The sequence below is a fragment of the Platichthys flesus genome, chromosome 8 (assembly GCF_949316205.1).
Source record: "Platichthys flesus chromosome 8, fPlaFle2.1, whole genome shotgun sequence".
Lineage (NCBI taxonomy): Eukaryota > Metazoa > Chordata > Actinopteri > Pleuronectiformes > Pleuronectidae > Platichthys > Platichthys flesus.
The window spans coordinates 3,754,337-3,774,246 of record NC_084952.1 but is presented as its reverse complement, the minus strand read 5'-3'; the positions used below and the strand labels follow the sequence as shown (position 1 = coordinate 3,774,246).

General features: G+C 40.1%; 3 protein-coding genes across 11 annotated transcripts in view; all 3 read left to right on the top strand.

Moving 5' to 3' along the window:
- Nucleotides 1–9,429, top strand: part of prom1a (prominin 1a) — a 63,841-nt gene extending 54,412 nt beyond the window's left edge. For 2 of the 9 annotated variants that reach the window (XM_062394073.1, XM_062394072.1), the window contains 10 exons: nt 349–402; nt 490–570; nt 653–721; nt 1,162–1,251; nt 1,699–1,814; nt 2,384–2,407; nt 2,811–2,879; nt 4,176–4,267; nt 5,175–5,200; nt 6,487–9,429. In XM_062394073.1, coding sequence (XP_062250057.1) covers nt 349–402; nt 490–570; nt 653–721; nt 1,162–1,251; nt 1,699–1,814; nt 2,384–2,407; nt 2,811–2,879; nt 4,176–4,245 — 573 coding nt within the window. In that variant the 3' untranslated portion in view covers nt 4,246–4,267; nt 5,175–5,200; nt 6,487–9,429. Of the gene's footprint in view, nt 1–348; nt 403–489; nt 571–652; nt 722–1,161; nt 1,252–1,698; nt 1,819–2,088; nt 3,527–4,175; nt 4,268–4,468; nt 4,515–5,174; nt 5,201–6,486 lie in introns of those variants that run through there. The other 7 variants (XM_062394075.1, XM_062394074.1, XR_009921756.1 and 4 more) reach the window with 6 other exon arrangements.
- Nucleotides 9,430–11,465: 2,036 nt separating this feature from the next.
- fgfbp2a (fibroblast growth factor binding protein 2a) lies at nt 11,466–12,736 on the top strand. The gene is made up of 2 exons (XM_062394138.1): nt 11,466–12,142; nt 12,266–12,736. The coding sequence occupies exon 1, from the start codon at nt 11,466–11,468 to the stop codon at nt 12,132–12,134; it is 669 nt and encodes a 222-aa protein (XP_062250122.1). The 3' UTR covers nt 12,135–12,142; nt 12,266–12,736.
- A 229-nt stretch (nt 12,737–12,965) lies between these two features.
- On the top strand, nt 12,966–15,069 carry fgfbp1a (fibroblast growth factor binding protein 1a). Its single transcript, XM_062393968.1, has 3 exons — nt 12,966–13,085; nt 13,350–13,451; nt 14,230–15,069. Exon 3 carries the CDS (start codon nt 14,249–14,251, stop codon nt 14,882–14,884), a length of 636 nt encoding a protein of 211 aa, XP_062249952.1. The 5' UTR covers nt 12,966–13,085; nt 13,350–13,451; nt 14,230–14,248; the 3' UTR covers nt 14,885–15,069.
- The last annotated feature ends 4,841 nt before the right edge of the window (nt 15,070–19,910 follow it).

Sequence of the window (19,910 nt, the reverse complement as noted above, 5' to 3'; positions counted from 1 at the left end):
TGAAATAAGAAAATATGTCTGTAAAAGGCTAACCATGAAATCTGTCTGGCTCTGCAAAACATTCCAAAATATCCACATTAAGAAAATGAATATTGTTTTAATTGTTCATTTGTTAACGACTCTTTTCCATCATTGGTGGAAAGTGACATACAGTGTGTGAACAGTATGTGAGCAATTCTTTTCTTTGCATTGTGGATATTTAATTTTGGAGCAAAGATCTTCAGCATGTCCGCACTTAAAGCAAAATGTTGTTCATCGAGTGTCGGTGGGTTTTGTTCACGTACGTTTAATCCAGAATCTTTGTCATCGCTGGTTTCACCTTGTGTTTTTTAAATGTTTCTCCTGAAGGGAGCATTGAACCAGAGTATGAGGTTCCTGGAGAGAACGGCCTCAGATCTATCAGTGAGTGAACCAGTCCTCCCAACTCAGTCTGACGTTTAGATTCCAACTTCCAGCTTCACACCAACATCATTGTTTTCTTTCCTGCAGAACAAAATCTTGGAGGTTCTCGACGCCATCGAAGCCGCCCAGCAACTCATCTCCCAGAATGCAACACAATTAATCAGTCGGGTAATGAAAGAACTGACTTCACTTCATTATCTTCAATTCCTCAATTTGTAAATGACTCACATTACGTCCTTATCTTCCTCAGGAAACAGGAAGATACACAACGACCATTGTTGGCTACTTCCATCAATACATAGAATGGGTCAAGACGTCCGTAAGTGTGTGTGTGTGTGTGTGAATTTGTGAACATGTTGGAGCTTGTGCGTTTCTCGCTTTCGCTTCGTGTTGACTGGGATTTTTTCTCGCCGCTGCTGCCCGTCAGGGACTTACTGGCATTTGCGTGTTGGGAGTAAATATAGCGGAGACAAATATAACAGTAACAACCTCTGTAAAGTTGAGGAATTTGCTTTGTGGCCTGTTGGTTTTTCTCCTGGAGTTAAAACTGAGGAATTCACAACAACGTGGAAGAAAATACACAAAATGTCGAAGCTGTTTGGTCGATCACAGTCGGTACAAATATTTGTATTGTAATGTTGTTTTCCATGAACACGTGAAGTTACAGTACGTGGTTCTGTCGTGTAGTGTAATTTGCATTTTAACACAACACTGCTTGTTGCTTGTTGCCCTTTTCTCTGTGTGTCTTGTTTTCCACAGCTGGCCCTGGAGGTCGCGCCCTGCAAACCCTTCAGCAACATGCTTGACACGGCGGAAATCTTAACTTGTAGTTTCTTGGTGGACTCTATGGTAATAATAGTTCAAAAAGGGAAACTTACTGCGTATACATGTGTGTGTTGTTTACAGGAAGAAAACAAACAGCTTTGGTTTAATTTATGAAACCGAAAAATTAGCAATATTTGGACAGACTGCTGCTAATTGGTTCTCTCATTATTTTTAAATCTGCGCATTATTTTCTCAGTTAATCTATTTATAGTTTTATTTAATAAATGTAACTATTAAATCAAATTAAAAGCCCCAACTTACCTATTTCAAATTGTTTGTTTTCTTTTCACCAAACTCAAAAAATTCCAATATGTTTACGACAGATAAAGAAAAGCGGCAAATCATCATCATTTAAAGAGATGGAAGAGGAATGTTTGCGATCTCAACGGTTTAAGTGAAGCAGATGAATATTCTACCAGTTGATCAATGGATTCATAATTCCAGGTTTTAATGGTTTGTCTCTGTGGTCAGAACACCTTCTGGATGGGCCTGGGCTGCAGTACCCTCTTCCTGCTGCCGAGCATCATCCTGGCTGTGAAACTGGCCAAGTTCTATCGCAGGATGGAAACAGAGGATGTTTACGACGAGTGAGTGGTTCCTGCTGTTAAAGAGCATGTTCAGTTTTCAGTTGATAGAATATCAGATATATAGTAAATATACAAGAAAGTGTGTAGAAGTAGAAAACCCTAAATTTTGTCTCCTCTCTCTTAATTGTATTAATTCAGTCACTTAAATAATATTATTTGACAATCTTTTGACGTTTCTTTTCTGATGTTTTCAGATTCAGTAGAAGATGAATTTACTTTTCTCCTTGTAGCTTTTTTTGATTTGTGTTTTCTTCCCTTTTTCTCTTCCTCGTAGTTCCTCTGTTTCTGGGACTTGGCATTTTACTTTGTGATAACCATTTCTACTATTTCCATCTTCCCACATCTTGTATTTTTATTTTTCACTTTTGGTTTCATTTCTCTCCGTCAAGCACTCGGCACTTTACAACAAAAGACGTTTGGTCGTGGCTTAACTCAACACAGCAGTTGTTATATCGCCATGTGATCTGTTTCTGGATTGCACGGACGTTTCTGCTGCTTTTCTATTGCTGAACACGTCAATAACATTTTTATTTTGTTGTTTTTGTGTGTGTGTGTGTGTATCTTTATAGCATTGAGACAATTCCCATGAAAACGTAAGACCACCCTCCCTCTCTCTCTCCTCCTCGCCCTCTATCACTCTGTGCTTTTTCCCTCTGGAGCCTGTAAATAGAACTGTTTACTAAATTCTCGGTGCTGGTTGGTGTTTCTAAGCTCTTCTGGGTGGATGCTGTGGCTTCTTGTCGTGTGCTACCTTTTGAAAAGTGCCCCTTACCTTACACGAAGGGCTCGTGCAATCGTTACCTTACAAGTCCACCTGCTTTTCTTTTTTGTAAGATGTAGTGTAAAATAAAACATTACGGTTTATACTCAACAAAAAAAAGAAGGAATTGTGTATCCGCCAACATTCTTGCAAAGCGTTTCTACAGCATGCCATGTCTCACACAGTTTTTTTCATCCCCCCTTTGTTTTTTTTTGTACACGATATTTTGTTTTCAGTATGGAAATTGGTAATAATGGTTATCATAGTGAGCGTTCACAAGGTATCCCAAACCCTGTGATGACAAGGTAAATGTTATATTGATCCTGTCGCCTGCATGTGATGGGGAGCGGAGGCATGACCGGGGAGGAATGGGAAAAATCAGGTGGCTGCACACGATGCATGGCTTTAAGGGAGTGGATTTTATTGCAAAAACACATTTATACACACACACACACACCTAGAGGTCAGGAAAATAAATATTTAATTAAGCTGATAAGTAATGGTAGCTTTTTATTTGCTAAATATCCCATGATAAGCTGTAATTTTCAAGGTTTTTATCATAAAAGTCAAATTTAAAGTTTATTTTTAAGACTTTTTTAAGAATTTGTCATAGATTCATAGTCTGTCCCAATTCTCACGTTTTTGCTACCATTACTTCTGTCACTGCCAGATCTTCTTCTATGTATTGTTGGGGGGGGGGGGGGACTCACTGCACGCTGAATGTACTCACTGGGATGATCGCGTGGAATGAAACAAACACACTCCTGTCTCCTCTCGTTTAGAGTCAGCCAAAGTCCGGTGAATGTGCACCTGGTCATTTTGTTCAGAGAGAGGCAAGCATGCATGGCTCTGGTGTGATGCTGGGAATGCTGCTCCTTTTGATTTACTCCTCACTTTAACACGTCTAACTGCATGGGGCTCATTTCTGTTTAAGTTGCGTTTGGACGGGAGCGGGGGGGTTGGGGTGGGGGGGGGTACATTTGGTGCCAAACAACCTGCTGTAACTGAGGCTGCAGGCAGAGAGCGGAACAGCCGAGTCACCGGTAAAACCAGGCACCAGCTGAAGTTGCTTTTACAGTATAATCACCAAATCATCTTTTAAATGTATTGAATTTGACTTTTTTCTTAAAACTGTCAGGATTTTGGAATGAAGATTGTAAATCACAGAAGAAGAATATGTATTTTAAAGGGTCACTAAGTCATCGATTGTCTGACCTCTATTGACCTTTCATTCTCCTAAAACACTATTATTAATTCATATATAATAATTAAGTCATATTAGATTCCTGGCTCTGTAACGTCCAGCAGAATATAAATTGTATCTATTAAAACTCACTGGTATCGATGAACAACATATTAAACTCTCATATGTATTAATATTCTCACTTATTGCTCCTTAACCTTCTGCAGTTACACAGTTTGAATCCCTCGGAGGAGGCAGACTCAGCTGTTCGGCTCTCTGTCTGCTCGCCCGCTCGTCCTGCTTCTCTTTGCCAAAGAAGCAAGTAGCGGTTTCACATGAAGGTGACGGATGAATTCCCTGTCTGTGCTGTTAATGCTGTGCCCTGTGTGTGTGTGTGTGTGTGTTTATGTGCCGGTAGCATCCCAACCTATGACACTATGAACAGGTTCCCGCGGGCCTCGGCTCCTCCGAGGCACATCGACTGGTGACGAAGAGACGACTCTTCTTCAGGTACCTGAAAAAAAACAACCAATCCGAGCTCTGCTTCTCAGCCGGCGTTTTTTAACTAAACTCCTTCCTCACACTTTTCCTTCACACAGCTGTCACCTGCCGTCATCTTCATCTTCATCACCCGTCTCGCTCCTCTGTTCGTCTGCCTTCGTGTTTCTTATTCTCCAAACTAACCTGATTCTCTCTTTACGCTTCTTTCAGCTTGTTTTAGTTCTGCTCACAGCGACTTTACAGGAGAACCAGCATGGTGAGGTTTCACTAACGACCCACATGTGTCTTCGGGATGTTTACCTCCTGTGTTTAGTTGTGATTGTTTAAGTCGGTGTTGTAGAAGAGAGATGTTGCATGTGCGTGTTCGTCTTTACTGCTGTTTGTTTTTAAACATTGCTTTATGCTTATTGAGAATAACATCATTTAGTTTTAAAGTACTTTTCCTCAGTTGCCCTTTTATGTATCTAAAGATGTCAAGACGGAAAATGTGTACTTTCATCTTTCTGTAAATAATAAGCTGTCATTATTGTTGACAGATATGGCAATCTATGGTAATTTGAAATTATGAGATCATCTTATTCCTCTAACAAGTCAAATTTTAGGTTATTATTATTCTGAAAGTCACATAAAGTCACATATCCTCCCAGGAGATTTATATCTGGAGGGAAATACATGATTCCCAGTGGGTTTAATGGGAATATTGTGAGAACAGGGCATTATTTTAAAACAGGAAAAAGTAAAGTATAGTCTTTGAAAAGTTGCTCTTCTTGAAAACTTCAATTCACAACTCTGCCAGAGCTCCTTTATTCCCCAGAGTCATTCAAACAGAAACAATAACCACACTATAAGTCTTGAATTATTTACTGAAGTTTTAAGAAATACCTAATTCATCTCTCTCTAACATCTGTCTTCCCAGTGCCCTCGAAAACTGGAACTAAAAAAGTGAGTTTGGCCTCAGTTTTCCTTCTACGTGTTTACAACCTATATTGTCTCATTTCAGTTAAATCTGCTGCAGTGAAAAACAGAATGAGTTTCGATCCCCGGATCAATCCTGAGCCCTTTTTGTTAAAATGGCAATTTAACTCCAACTTTCTATATCAAGTCTCTAAATCTAATTTTCCCTTAAACAAGTGGGAAAAGTTTGCGAAATTTGTTTTTTCAAAAGTTTTGGGGGATTTTTATCAGCGCAACTTACAATATTGGACAGAAAAGTCAGAAGAGGATAATGAAAGGTCTTGTTCTTTGTATATATAGTAAATAGTAAGAGTCACTATGAGGGTGAGTGCAGATTAGGGTTGCAAAATTCTGGGAAGATTCAAAGTTGGAAACTTTCCATTGGAATGAATGGGAAAATACAGGAATTAATTAACGCTAATAAACTGGCAAATGTTGTGGGTAATTTATACCAACTGTATTTACCTTGTCATATACAGACATAAATATAAACATTTTGCTTTGTCATAGGCTGATTTTAGTCCTGAAGAAACTTTGGGCACTTGACTATATGCTTCTGCATCTTTGTCATTCTGTCATTCTTAACATAGGTCTTTGCACAGTATTTGCAAATGTGCACAGCCTTTCCTTCTACATTGGCTGAGATAGTGCACGTGTTATTGTTCTGTAGAATAAGATGAGAAAAAAGCTTGTAAAAAAACCCTCATGCAATGCCAGAGATATAAATAGAAGGCCAAACAATTGGAATCGTCTTTAAATTTTTTTTACAATTGATGGATAAATGAATATAAATAGGCTAGATGAACAATCCTCAATCAGCATGCTAATATATTTTCCCCAGTAATATCATTGAAACTTACCTGAATAGTCCTGCACACTACAGCAGGGCTATTGATGCTGGGAATTATCTGCGCAAGTAATGGAAATATGCACAGTGGAAGGTTGAAAATTCAACGTGCAGCGTGTGCTACATTCCATACATATATAATAAAATAGAGGTTTAATGATTTTTTTATTCCTCAGGTTTTAGTTTGCGTATTATTTACTTTTTCAAAATTCCCCAAATTCCCAAGCTTATCTTTCCATTGAAAGTTTCCGGAAACCCCAGTTTAGATTAATGCTGTAGTTTTACAATTTCAAAATCACCATGTAAGAGATCGTTAAAAACAAGCAGAAGTTGTACTGAACTTTTCCAAAATTGTTTTATGTGCAATACATTTTTAAAGTTCACGTGCATTGTGTTGTATTTATTGTGTTGCTCTTGTGTCATTCAGCCACGTTTCACGATCCCTCGGACCAGACGAAGCTCACTGAAAGCTGGTTTCCTTACGGACGGAGGAACAAAACAAAGCCGTGCAGGTTTCTACAGCGATCACCTCAACCGGACTGATCACAGCCTTCAGTACGTTTAATGTACCTGCTCTCCAACGTCCCCCCCAACCACCCCAGCCCCCAGCCCCTACTTTAAGAGATTCTAACTGCCGGACCTGAATCCATCTGAGCCAGGCTTGCTCTGCATTTTTTTTAAAAGGAACTCTGTGTCTGCGTTTACATTTGTTCGAACACAAAACCAAGCTGTTGACACACTGGGCAAGAGGACATGACAGTAGAGGTGATGCCTGTTGGTTTTTATGTACTTGTTTGTGCTCAGTGGCTCCTGAAGGTCACTGAAGTCCTGAAGGTCACGAAAACGGATGGATCATGTTCGACAGAAATGTGAAAGGGAGGAGAAAAGGTGCAAATAGTCATGAAATTCAATGAAAACTAGTTTTAATGAAAATGAAAGATCTTTTTTTTAACCGCAGGCTGTATGAGTGGCGACATATATAAAGACAGGATGTTGACTGGTGAATAGTGGGGGGAAAACTATGGAGGGAATTTTAGCATGACTTATAAAAATGTTTACAATATTACGAAACATCTAGAGTTTGACTTGTATGCTGGTTTTGGAGCAATTTGCAAATGACTGGTTGCCTTTCAGAAGTTTGTTTCACCCTTTTGAAATATGCTCCGTTAGTGAAGTGGGAAAATCCAACTTCTTACACTGTTAAAAAATTACCTACCCATGGTTTAGTGTTTAAATTTAATTATTTTACTGCTAATCAAGTGAATTTTTTACAGATATCAAACAGTGGCTCCTGATTAAATTTAGATTCATAATTAAGAAATGTGTAATTGCAGCCCATCTCCACAGGTTGGACAGTAAATGTATTTTTAGTAGTTTAACCAAATAATAATTCTCCTTGCACAGATACGAAAAATCACATAAATTAGGGAAATCAGATGACAGAATTTTAGGATATTGTAATCTACAGATACAGATTATAGATTTTATATGTGGTTCTTATTTCATTGTTAAGTTTTCAAAAATACACCACAAAACAACACAATTATTCAGAAAATATAACGTACATTTACAAATAGTGTTGTTTTTTTAACAGTGTAAGTACTTAAGGTGGATTTTCCCTTTAAATCCCACAATAGACGCAAAGCATCCCATAATGAGAGTGTGAGGTTTTTAGATTGTTCCCTAGGTGATGGATTGATTAACTAAACAAACCATCGCACCATCGTATTTCGCTAACAGGACATTTGTACCGAGATCTTTTCTTGCTTTCTTAGTGGTGTTACTTTTACTGTCAAGCCAAATCCTCCTTTTTTTTTACTATAGGTCTCAGGTCAGTAGTGAACTATCAGTCACATGCTAGGTTTGTTTTTCTGCTTTTTAAAACTCCCACAGTAGCTATGGATACATTTGAAAAAAATCTACGGAACACATTGAATGTATTCAGGAGCTATTTTCTATTTTTTATCGCTGTTTGCTGAAATCTGTCTTTAACCTATCGGGCCAGTTTATCTCCTCCGCCTCGCCTCCATGTTTACAACGTAGAGTTGCAGAAGCTGTCGACGTAGAAAAACTAGACAATCCGCTCATGGAACAAAGTCTGCACTGCCAATCAAACATTAGAAGAATGCCATGGTTCATACGATTGAAGGTATCGATGCACACAGTGAAAAAAATTATGTCCATCTTAACATCGACATTCACGATTTTAAATGCGTTGCCATTATTTGCAACAGCAGAATTAACTTAACTAACCCAGAATACCAAATGTAAGATACAGTAATATGACGTTATTGTTTTATTAACTTCTTAATAAACTAAAGAGTGTTAGCATGTTGAGTAAGATTCAGTCTAATCTCCGTATTTGAGAAAGTGTTAACACCAAATAAATATATATATATGATCTAAATCACTGATTAGTTGATTAACACTGAAAACTAGTTGATAATTTCACCTCTTGTACCTTATGAATATATATAAAAAAATATAATTACATTTTGATGAATCCCAGAACTCAGCTGTAGCCACACTAACACGATCTTAAATAGGACATTACCAATTAATCTTGTGTATTAAGAATTGAACGTACATTGTGGAAACTTTGCCATTATTTATCGTATGGGGGACAGAGTTATTATACATCTGGCAACTCTGCGAAGATTCAACAAGAAATTCCTACTCATCTGTTGTTGGAGGCAAATTGCAAATGAGGGCATTGCCTTTCAAAGTCATCATTACATGAATAACACTTAATTTTACGTTATATTTGCTAATATAAACAACAGCAGAATAGTAGAAAATCTGATTTTAAGTTGATTAAATGTTACCAGCTTTATCAACCTTTTCTGATGGTTCACAATAAAATAAACTATGCTCTCATGAATCCCATTGTGGTTAATACCATTCTAGTCATGCTAACTTGCTGCTCACTGTTGTACATAAGCCTAGTTGATAAAAGCCCATATACTGCAAACAGTATTATATTGAACTTCCCACTGTTCGGATAAAGTTCCTCCACTTAGTGATGCATGATTGAAACATCGGCATCAGACATTTTTAATCCCAATAACCAATTGAACTGTTAAGATGGATATTCTTAGAAGCATCTGTGTGCAACTTTGAAAGTTTCTTGTCTGCTGGCGTCTGGATGTGACCCAACCACGAGAGAAAAGGGTTTATGAATTTACTAAGTGCTTAAAGTAGATTTTGTGCGTCCCAGCCCTGGATGTATGCTGGCAGGACAGATGCACAGTGGTCACTGGTCTGAGCTGTGGTGCTCCCACAGCTCGGGCCCAGATGGAGCCACTGAAGAGGAACTTCTTATGTGGTGGTGAAGAAATGTGTATAAAATGTGAATAAACTTCGGATTTCAGTTTCTTGTCATTTGTCTGGATTTCTTTTTGTTTACGTGTACTTATGTACTTTATAGGTTGTGTCATCGTGAAAACAACAGTGTTCTGAAAAGTGTGGTTTTGCTTTTTAGTTTATTCCAAAAGAATTTAAGGGTTTTATTATTTGTGAAGAAAAAAGCAGCAATCATTCGGCAGAGATTGAGAGAGATTGAATTCAAATGTGTGAGACAATATCGAACATATTTGCCATGGTACTGTAAAGTAAAAGTACATACATACATGTGAAACAAATGACATATACCATGAGACATCCTGCTCATAGTATATCTTGAGACACAGGACTGCACATTCTTCTGTGGTGCTGCCACTTCTGGCCACAACCAGCTGGGTTGCGTTACTGGTCAGCTATTTTCAATGGGTGATGATTATCCAGTTCCATAGGCTTCGCTCTGAGGTTTTTACTCAGACACCAAACTGCGTGTGGATAAGGACCACCAGCAAAACCACAAGGCTTCTTCCAAATAGGCTCATATAAGTTACACATGAGACCTAATCTGGTCGAAAACAGAAACAATGATTCAGAGGAAATGTTGTGTTTTGTTACTGTGTTGACTTATACATCAGACATTGTGTCTTTCACAGATTGTCCCTGCACAAGTTGTACATTTCAGTATGTCCAGTCCAACCCTCATATGGGCAGGGCCATGCAATAACAGCAACAGCAGACATTCCCGTATCTTTAGAAATATGCACTTGGTGTGAGGGAGTGTATAAGTTCTGTATATTATTGGTACTTCACTTACACATATTATGTATTATAGAGTATTTACTTTACCCTGTGTGGCAAGCTGCTTCACCTAATTACCCCAATGGGAAATAAAGTTGTATAAGTTAGAATTTGCCTGCACAGCTGTGGACAACATATGGAGTTTATGTAAGAACATACTCACATCACACAGAGTCTGCCGGTGAACATGCTGCCGTCTCAGGGGACGGAAATCACTCAGGGGGGAGAGGGGAGTAGGTTTTTAACATGAAACAGGGATAATTTGGGGCTTAGCAAAGGAAAGAACTGGAAAGAGACAGATTCCTTTCATCCTTCATCTAAAACCAGACTCTGAGCAATAGGGTCTATATCTTCAACCCTCAAAAATTGGAAAATCCTCATTTTAAAATCAGATTCATTAACAGTACGTGACTAATGTTGTGTTTTGCAACCGTAATAATAAGAGATAAGATTTACAAGGTTCAGAGGACTATTCTGCAAACTGCTCGATTAAGCAGAGGTAATATATCCATTCTCTGATCCAGGAAAATCTATTTATGTTAAAGAAATAAAGAAAAATCATGGATGCACATCGTTTTTGGGTAAATCCTGTTTATAAACAAACAAAAAAATCCACATGGAACCATAAACTAACAATGTTAAAGATCCTGCTGTTTATTTTCACTGATTCTGTTCCGAATGCGTTGACTGGACCTCTTTCTCCAGAGAGGCCCTGAAACAGAAAAACTACAGACCCGCCCTCATCTCGTTGCTACTTAATTGCCATAACAAACCATTACCAGGTTCCGCAGTGAACTGGGTCTGCAGTGTGTGAGTGTTTCCTACTCGTGTTTGTCTGTGGCCGTGCTCGATGTTGTTTGTGTTTGCTGGGAAATTATAGGTTTTTCTGTTCGGCTCCGAACTGCCTCGACTCCAAGCAATGGACTCGAGGGCTTCGGCTTTACTTCAGCATATCCTCAGACACGAGGTAATTATCAAGAGGTCTGATGTTTTAAAAACCCAAGTGACGTAACTGACTTCTGTAGAAAGTTGTGTGACAGAATGTTCCCTCCAGAACACTGAGGTAAACACTCAGCTGGTTTGACATGTGGCTCTGGCTTCCTCCACAGAGAACTAACCGATGTTGCTCTCCCCCCCCTCTTTGAAATCTGGTTGCTTTTTTTGGGGGGGGGATCCTGAATTCCCGCTCTTCCCGCTTAGCAAATAAATAGCAGGCGGGATCCTCAGTCTACACTCTCCTCCTCCTGCACTCAGCATCGCTCTGACACCATGTGGACCCAGGCCAGCGCCCTGCTGCTGCTGCTCGCCTGCTGCCTCTGGCCGGCCGAGGCCCAGAGCGACGGCAGGAGGCAGAACATCGGGGACGATCCCCTCATATTCAAGACCAAGGCTCAGGACTCTTGCACCATGACCATCACCGGTCACGGGGATTACACCCGGCTGAGGCTGTCGTGCCGGAGCAGTGAGGGCTCCTACTGGTGCGAGTACGTGGGGAAGCCTTACAACTGCCGCAACTACAACAAAAACCCCCGACACTACTTTGTCCAGATGATGTGGGGCTTCAGAAAACTCAACAATGCCTGCCAGGCACCAAAGAAGATCAGACCTCAGATGTGCAGGAGGGCGACTGATGACTCTCAGATGATCTTTTCGTCTGCTTCGTCGTCCCACTTATGGCAAGACCCTTCTTCAAGGCCAAACCCGGGAGCCCAGGCTGCAAGACCTGAACCTCGACCTGCACCGACCAGGCCGGAGTCAGGGAGGAGACCCTCCTCAAAATCCTTACCGGTCCAACCGAGAGAAAAGAGCTCGGAGAGAATCATTCCGCCGCCACTGACACCTCCAGTGGAGAGCAACGCCAAGAGGATGGCTCGCCGGTACTGTTGGAGGTCACTTCACGGCGTCTGCTCCTTCGTCATTGGGTTCTTTCCAAATTAACACGAAAGGTAAACAACCTCTCTGATAACTAAGTATTTATCATGTTTTACAGCTATCCAGGAATTCTGTGTCGGATCGAGGCGGTTTGAATCAAGAACAGCTAAGTTAAATGTACTTTGTTGTATTCACAGATTTACAGTTCTGAGGAGGAGGTCTTCTAAACGACCTTCTAAAGGCAAACTGCCGCTGAGGAACCGGAGCGCTTCCCTCAGGAGAAGGGACGTTACTGCAGTGTCTCTCAAACTAACCTTCCTCGCTGAAACTTGCATGTATGATCATCATCATCATCATCATCATCATCATCATCATCATCATCATCCATTGAGAGACCGATTTCAACCTTTTCATGGTCACTGCTGTAGGAATTTCACTACCTGACTTATTTTTAGTCAGAACAAACATTTTTGCAATAAACTGTGCAAGTACTTCACTTCACTTGGGAGAGTTGAGTTTCATGAATATAGAGACGAACCTAAACATCGAAGCCAAACTTATTTATCTTTGTTTGTTTACTTGTACATTATCTGCATCACTTTGTATAACTTTGAAAATTATATGATTTTCAAAACAGCAAAGATTTGTGTAATGATGTCTTTGACAAATGTAATCCATGTGAACTTTTATGATGGAATAAATTACGTTATTCTCAATATCTGTGTTTATCAGTTGCCATTTATGGATCGTAACTCCAGTGAACCTGTAGGTGTCCCTGTTGCTCAACTGTAAAAAGTCAGTCTTGGTGATTTTCTCCTGCAGGGACATGCGGCATGTTTCAAGATATTTCAAGTCATTTTGTATCTGACTCACTGTAGCAGCAGATGGTCCAGTGAAACGTCTTTAAACACCCAGATGCCTTCAATGTTTTCATAAAGCTGTTGGGACTTCTTGCAGCGAGCGGCACAATCTGCCGCCACAGATTAGTCAGGGTCCTGATATTTCATCATATATCTGGTAAGTGTTCACAACTTTTGGACAAATATGGACGATGCATGAAGTCGACCTTCCCTAAATTGAAGTTAAGTTTGAGCAGGAGGTGAAAGTGAATGAATATACAGGAAGATTTTTGAGGTAAAGTATACTGTGCTGTTTGTTATGCAGATTACAGTTAAAATATGTCTAAAAACTGCATTACAAGCTTGTACTCAACTCACCAACTCAAGTGTGTGTGTGTGTGTGTGTGTGTGTGTGTGTGTGTGTGTGTGTGTGTGAGTGAAGGGGTGGGCTGATCCTGGAGCAGCAAAAGACTGTAGCTGCAGGTACAGAGGACTCGTCTCTCAGTTGTCAGGAGCTGAAGTTTCTCTGAAAAGTAAAGTTCAGGTAGGTCGACTCTGATTTATCTCATGTCTGTTACAATTACTCTGATTATAGAGTATAAAGTTTTGTAGTGTGCGTGTGTGACTGCTTGGTTTGTTTTACATTGTTTATAATCCATAGATTTGCCATAACTCTGGTTCTTTGAGGTTCACTTTCTAATATACGACACTAATGTCCCTGCAATAACTCTCCAGTAAGTTTAAATGTCCTTTATACTTTTACTTTATTACATTTAATAGAGAAATATTGTACTTTTCTATTGCACAAAGCGTTTGTGTCTAATAATTTAAACTAATTTTAAGATTTTCCATGAGGAGAACATGTTGTACTTCTTCTAAACTAACCAGTCGTGTATCATTAAGAAAAAATGTACACATTGACGGGTTTCAACATTAAGTCTCTGTATCCAATAATACTTAATAATGCATTATGGTATTACAATGTAGTAGTTACATGAGTTTTTCTGTACATTCAGAAATTTTACAATTTAAAGGTTGAGTATATTTTGCTGATTGTACTTAAGAGTAAGTACAATTGTACGAATTGTTTTAATTCATAGATCTTCTATTTAAGTCACATGTGAAGGACTCCTAAATCCCTTGAAACTAAATAAACTACTTTTAGCTTCATTTTCAGTACTTGAACTGTGTGTGGATAAAGTTTCTGTGAGAAGCCCGGCCTCTAACACAAGGTCCAAGGGGATTATAGTGATTCTTTTTTAAGACGGAAATGAAAGGGATTAGAGGTCAGATATCTAAATCCGAAATTTATCCTCCTGCAGGGTTGTTTCCACAGCTTCCATGGCTTTCCTCACCAATCTCACCATTCTGCTGGTGCTGGCTTGTATTTCCCATCAGCTGATGTTGGGAAGCTGTCAGAAGGGTCGAAGGGGACGAGGGGGACGAGGGGTGGACAGAGGACAGAACAAGGACAAGTCAGGGGTGAAGGTCGGCCGCCAACCCAAATCTGTCTCTGCGCAGCCTATCAAGGGGAAGTTGGTCACCAAGGACAAGTCTGAGTGCACCTGGGCGGCCACGGGTGAGGATGTCTTCGTCCTCGGGGTCACTTGCAGGAAGGGGGACAGAAGCTTCAGCTGCGAATACGTCTCCCAACCGTCCCTCTGTCAGCGGTACACCTCCAACCCCAAACTCTACTGGAAGCAAATAGCGAGGGCACTGAAGAAGCAAAGGAACCTGTGCCAGGACGGCAGCGCGCCGGTCAGGGCAGGTATGTGCCGACAAGCCGCCAGAGACGCTCATTTCAGACTCCGAGACGTTCAGAGGGAAACCGTCCTGCCTCCCCCGCCTCCCCCCGCGGCCAGAGCTGTCAAATCCTGTCAGCCTGGAAACAAGCGGCTGGCCGAGGAGCAATGCAATGACTCCTGGTCGAGTCTGTGCACGTTCTTTTTTACTATGGTGCAAGCTGATGATTGCTGAGACGGAGAAAAGTGAAGAATTAGAAAGAAAATCTGCTTTTTATGATGTCAAATCTTTATATATACTTGCTGCTTCACAAAAAGTTAACAAACTAGTCAAGAAAAAGATGCATTTATGTGCACATACGTTTGAGATAGATCTTCCCAATGTTAACACTCAATAAATACTTTTGTATCTCTAACTACTCTAATTGTTGTTTTATAGTTTGTTTATTTGTTCGAAACACACACACGCTTTCTATCTATGTTCATTAATGTAATTTTATTCAAGATCATCTGTTTTTCCATAATTTTCATACAGATTGAGATTTCTTGCTCCATTCAAAGAAGAGCACTTTGTCCTTGTTCTTTTAAAACAATCGAACTTTCTGTAAATCCCCAGTTTTCTGTTTTGTTCTCTTTTGTGTGTGCTCACTCCCGCTGGAGGTATTTGCTGGGAGATTAGACACTGGGCATGTTGGGTATTGACACAGTAATTTAACCAGAGGGAGTGTGATTGTTGAAAAGCATTAGCCTGCATACTTTGGCTGGAAGCCTCTGACCCGCGTTCTCAGTGTGAAAGTGTAAAAACCTCACATGGTCAACTTGCAAAATCAGAGTCAGCGGGGATTACGGCGTCATGGTTTCTTGGATGATATCTTTTCCTTGTTCTCTTAGAAGTTGTCTGCAAAACTAAACTATACAAATAATCACGCAGCACACAGATCTGTTCCCAATCGGCCTCCAGGGAACGACCTCCCTCCCCTTGATGATTCGAGCTCGGACTCCCGCTGCAAACTAATGCATCACCCACAGCTGAAATCCATCACGCTCAGACTGTGCAGCAGGTTGCCTTGTGGGCCATGTAGGAAAAGCCCTCGTTGTTGGATAACACAGAATGAAGCAATGTGGCTGCAACTAAAAGTAAATTAGAGGGCTGTTGCACAGAACAGCAGCAGGAGCGCAGCGAGCCAGCGGAGGCAGGGAGAAGAACTCCTTCAAGGGAAACTTTACAACGCCAGCTGCCGACAAACACAAGACTTTGATTCTGCCTGTAAAATGCGATGCAAGGGACTAATTCAAGAGAAAGTGCACGCAGTCCCCGTAAAAGCCTGAAAATACCATGAAACACCTGTTCTCTCCTAATTTAAATACATTGTAAAGATAATAACACGGCCAAATAACCCTGGGACCATCTGTCTTTCAAATGTGATAAAACCATGAAAAATCATATTAAAAATGTTATGAAAAAGTGCACTTTTGTATTCTGATGTATTATCCTCTGCCTGACCCGTCTGTTTTAACCCAGGTACATTTCACTGAGCTCCTGCCATGTTCTTCTCCCTCAGGCATCAACTGAGCTGCTGTTAGTGAACAGTCTCACTCAGTGGACAACAAGGGGTCACCCACACACCGTGACACAAGCGCACATTTTAGATAAAAGCATCAAGCAGTCTGCTCAGTGATTTGTCCCATGATTCTCTGTTGTTCCCTGTTTCTGCAGCTCAGGTAAACATCCACTAAATCATCAGCCGGTGCAGCAGCTGAAGGTTCTGAATTCTTCCATTCTTCGTGTGTGTTTACTCCTATTGTGACAGCCAGGTCAGAAAAGTTCACTAAGAGCTGAGAACCACCAACGTGAGAGAGAGAGAGTTTCAAGTGTCAGGTTAACACAGGGTCGACAGAACAATGAAAGGTGTCTGACAAAACTGCAATTAGTGCATTAAGTCAATTAGAATAACCGCAAAAGTCAAATATGATGGAATTCAAGAACTATATATATCAGCTACACAGGAATATGTATGTATGCTTCTTGCACGTTCTCCAATGGTGAGTGAGGAGAAGAAACAGACAGGTAAAGAGATATGGAGACGGTTGATGGACATGAAGTTCAGAAACCTGACAGCCTGGTGATAGACACTGTTCTCAGGTCTGTTGGTGCGAGCAGCCCGGCTCCTGGAACATCTGCCCGACAGTAACACAGAGAACAGTCTGCTTCCAAAGTCTGATTCACACTTTCCATGTGCACTGATTAATTTTTTATCAGATTAGATGAAAAGCGAATCTTAGCTGCAGGTTTGTGCTGAGCAAAAACTCTGCATTGAATCTCTGATGTGTGATATTTAAGTGTTTGGTCAAACCCAGGAGGACAAAAAGCATCTCAAATAAAACACCAGGGCCCAACAGTCCCCTTAAAATCATCCAGCTGCATCAGAATGAAACGCTCATAGATTTCAGTCCCTACATTTAATCCATGAATTAATCTTGAAAAATGTCACAATACTAACTAAAGTAAATCAGCACCAGAATATAATGGATTCTTCTCATTCCACCAAGTTTCCTCATGATCCGTCACGTAGTTTTTTACATAACTGCAATTCTGACCCTTTTAAATTTACCCTTATTTGTCCAATTGGAGCATGAGAACTGGATTCCTTCAACCTAGCAGGTTTAAATGATTTAAAGTAGAAGACTGCTATCAGCAGCCAAAAGAACTCAATGCTACACTGGATTATATAATTGGATAAATGCTAAAAAACGTCCTCAGACGACTGCATACATAGAGGTGGCCTGACTGCCGACGGCTCCTGATTGGCTGAGACATGTGGGCCTTGGTCAAAGCGAGAGCACGGAGAACACGCCCACTGCTCCACTGACTCTAAGGAGATTTGGCTCCGAGTTTGTCAGTCCAGATTACACACACTCGCATGAATGAGCGTTTAGTTCATAAAGAGCTTTCCCTAGATTACAAAGACCTGACGGGGGGGGGGGGGGCAACACACATATCGCATTGTTAGCGTGAAATGAGAATTGATAACCTCAGTTCTCTGAGTGCAGCGTAGAGTAAAGTCACTCCTTCAAATACAGAGATAAAGGTAAAGGATGAAATCAGAGCTGAGACAGAATCACAGAGCAGGAAGAAGACACTTTCTCCATCTTGTGTTGTTTGAGGATGAAATGTGACACTAGAGGCTTGTTCACAGCGTCTTCCTGTGGAGGAAATGAGCACATCCTGTGCAGCGAGTGATTTATGACGTGCTGAGCTCACCGCCACCGGCCACGTGAAGTGCACAGTCATGATTATCAACAAGCAGCCGACCGACCCGAAGATGGAGATTTGTGTACGGTAGAAATTGCATCTGCAAGTTACAAGAAGCAGGAATAAATAATTGAATATCAAAGCTCACACTGTGCTTATTGTTTGTTTGGTGGTAGTGTTGACTTTTTTAAATGATGCACTGTACAGCAATACCTTACAGTGTGAGTATCATATCTCCTCTTCCTCTATCCATCCATTATCTCACTGCTAATTCTTCGTGGGTTTCGGGGGGGCTAGTCGGTTGGGTTGAGGCTAGGTTAATTTATAAGAATAGAGAACATTTCATTTCTCTAAACATTTTATAACCCGTAACCCTAACAGTTTATTTACAGTGTACCAGCACAATATCCTTCAGTGTGTTAACCTGAAAACATTTGTTTTTCTATTTCTTAATGGATCAAATCATTTAACATTTTGATCAAACTGCAGCATGTTGATTTTTCGCTGGCTTAATTTTACGGTTCTGTGATTTCAGGAGTTTCATTAAACACAAACTTTTTTTCCAACGTTGGTTCAAACCTCAGCAACCTCTACAGCCAACATCACTCAATGCTTAATGATGAAAAATGTGAAAATTTCCTCTGATATTGAGGTATTGTTTTTTATAATTTAACGTATTTCTGTTTCTTTTTCCTGTAGATCTGGTTAAAGACATATTTTACTTGTTTCTCTTTTCTGGTACGATATCGACATTTCCATTTCTTCTTCTCTTTGCTTGATGTCGTTTACTGCTCAACACAGATCTGCCTGTTCAGACTGTCCCCAGAGTTATTCTGTAAAGAAAGTACATTAAGTGCAATAACAACCTTGTGCAGTGAAATGCAATTTACACAAATGACTGTAACTACAGAGTAAAGTAGAGATAATTGTCTAATTTGTCGCTCTGAGGTGAGTTCATGTCTGCATACGGAGGAACAACATGCCAACACATGAAAACTCTCTGAATCTCATGTGCTTTCTGAGCAGAACGTCTGGCAGACAGTTTATTAAACATATTCTGAACCACACAGACAGAAATAAATCATATTTGTCTGTCTCAGTGATCGTTAGGATGAATGTAGGAATCTGATCCTTAGATTTCCATGTAGAGGGGTTCAGCTTGTAACTCTGAAGAAAGAGCTTTGAGGACTAACTCCTCAAAGCTCGCCCCCTGCCTTGAGAGTAGTAAAACAAATATTTATACATTTTTAACCACACAGAAACTATGAGGGGTTCATGTTATCGCAAATTGGTTTTGTGAGGACGACTTTATTTGTAATTCAAGTTCTAATTTAAAGTTTCCATTGATAATTTCTTTATTCTCATGTCTATATTTACACAAGCTTTAAAGGAAGGTGAATGTAGTTTAGAGACTAAGAAATTTTGAAATATTTATTGACTCAAAGTTAATTGATAAGTTTTCAGTTAATCAACACAGTTAATGACTAATTGTTTAAATTCATATTTTATATATTGTTGGATGAATCAATAAAAATGCACTTCAGACTATAAATATATAGTTTATATGTTTTAGGTGATTCTTAATATGTAAAAATTACTAAATGTTGTACAGTTCAAATATTTCTCTCTGAAATACACAGTGTAAATACTTAAGTACCTCAAAATTACATCCGTAAACTAATTACCATAATAAATGCACTTCCAGCTTGTGCAGAGTTAAAGAGACACATTGTGCGTTTACCCTGTGATGATATGGAGAATCCACAAAAAAATCATCATTCAGTTCTGGAGCAAGCAGATATTGAATATCACTTCTGTAAATGTGAAGTCTTTCTTCAGAGTTACAAGCTGAACGCCTGATTTCATGGAGCATCTTCTCAGTGCTTACACTGAAAAACCTCGAGGAGCCACATTGTGCTCGTTCTGAACTCTGCTGCCATCCTGTGGTACAACTCCAGCCGAGTCGAGTCGTTTCCAATGGATCTGAGCAGCCACTGTTTGACACCAG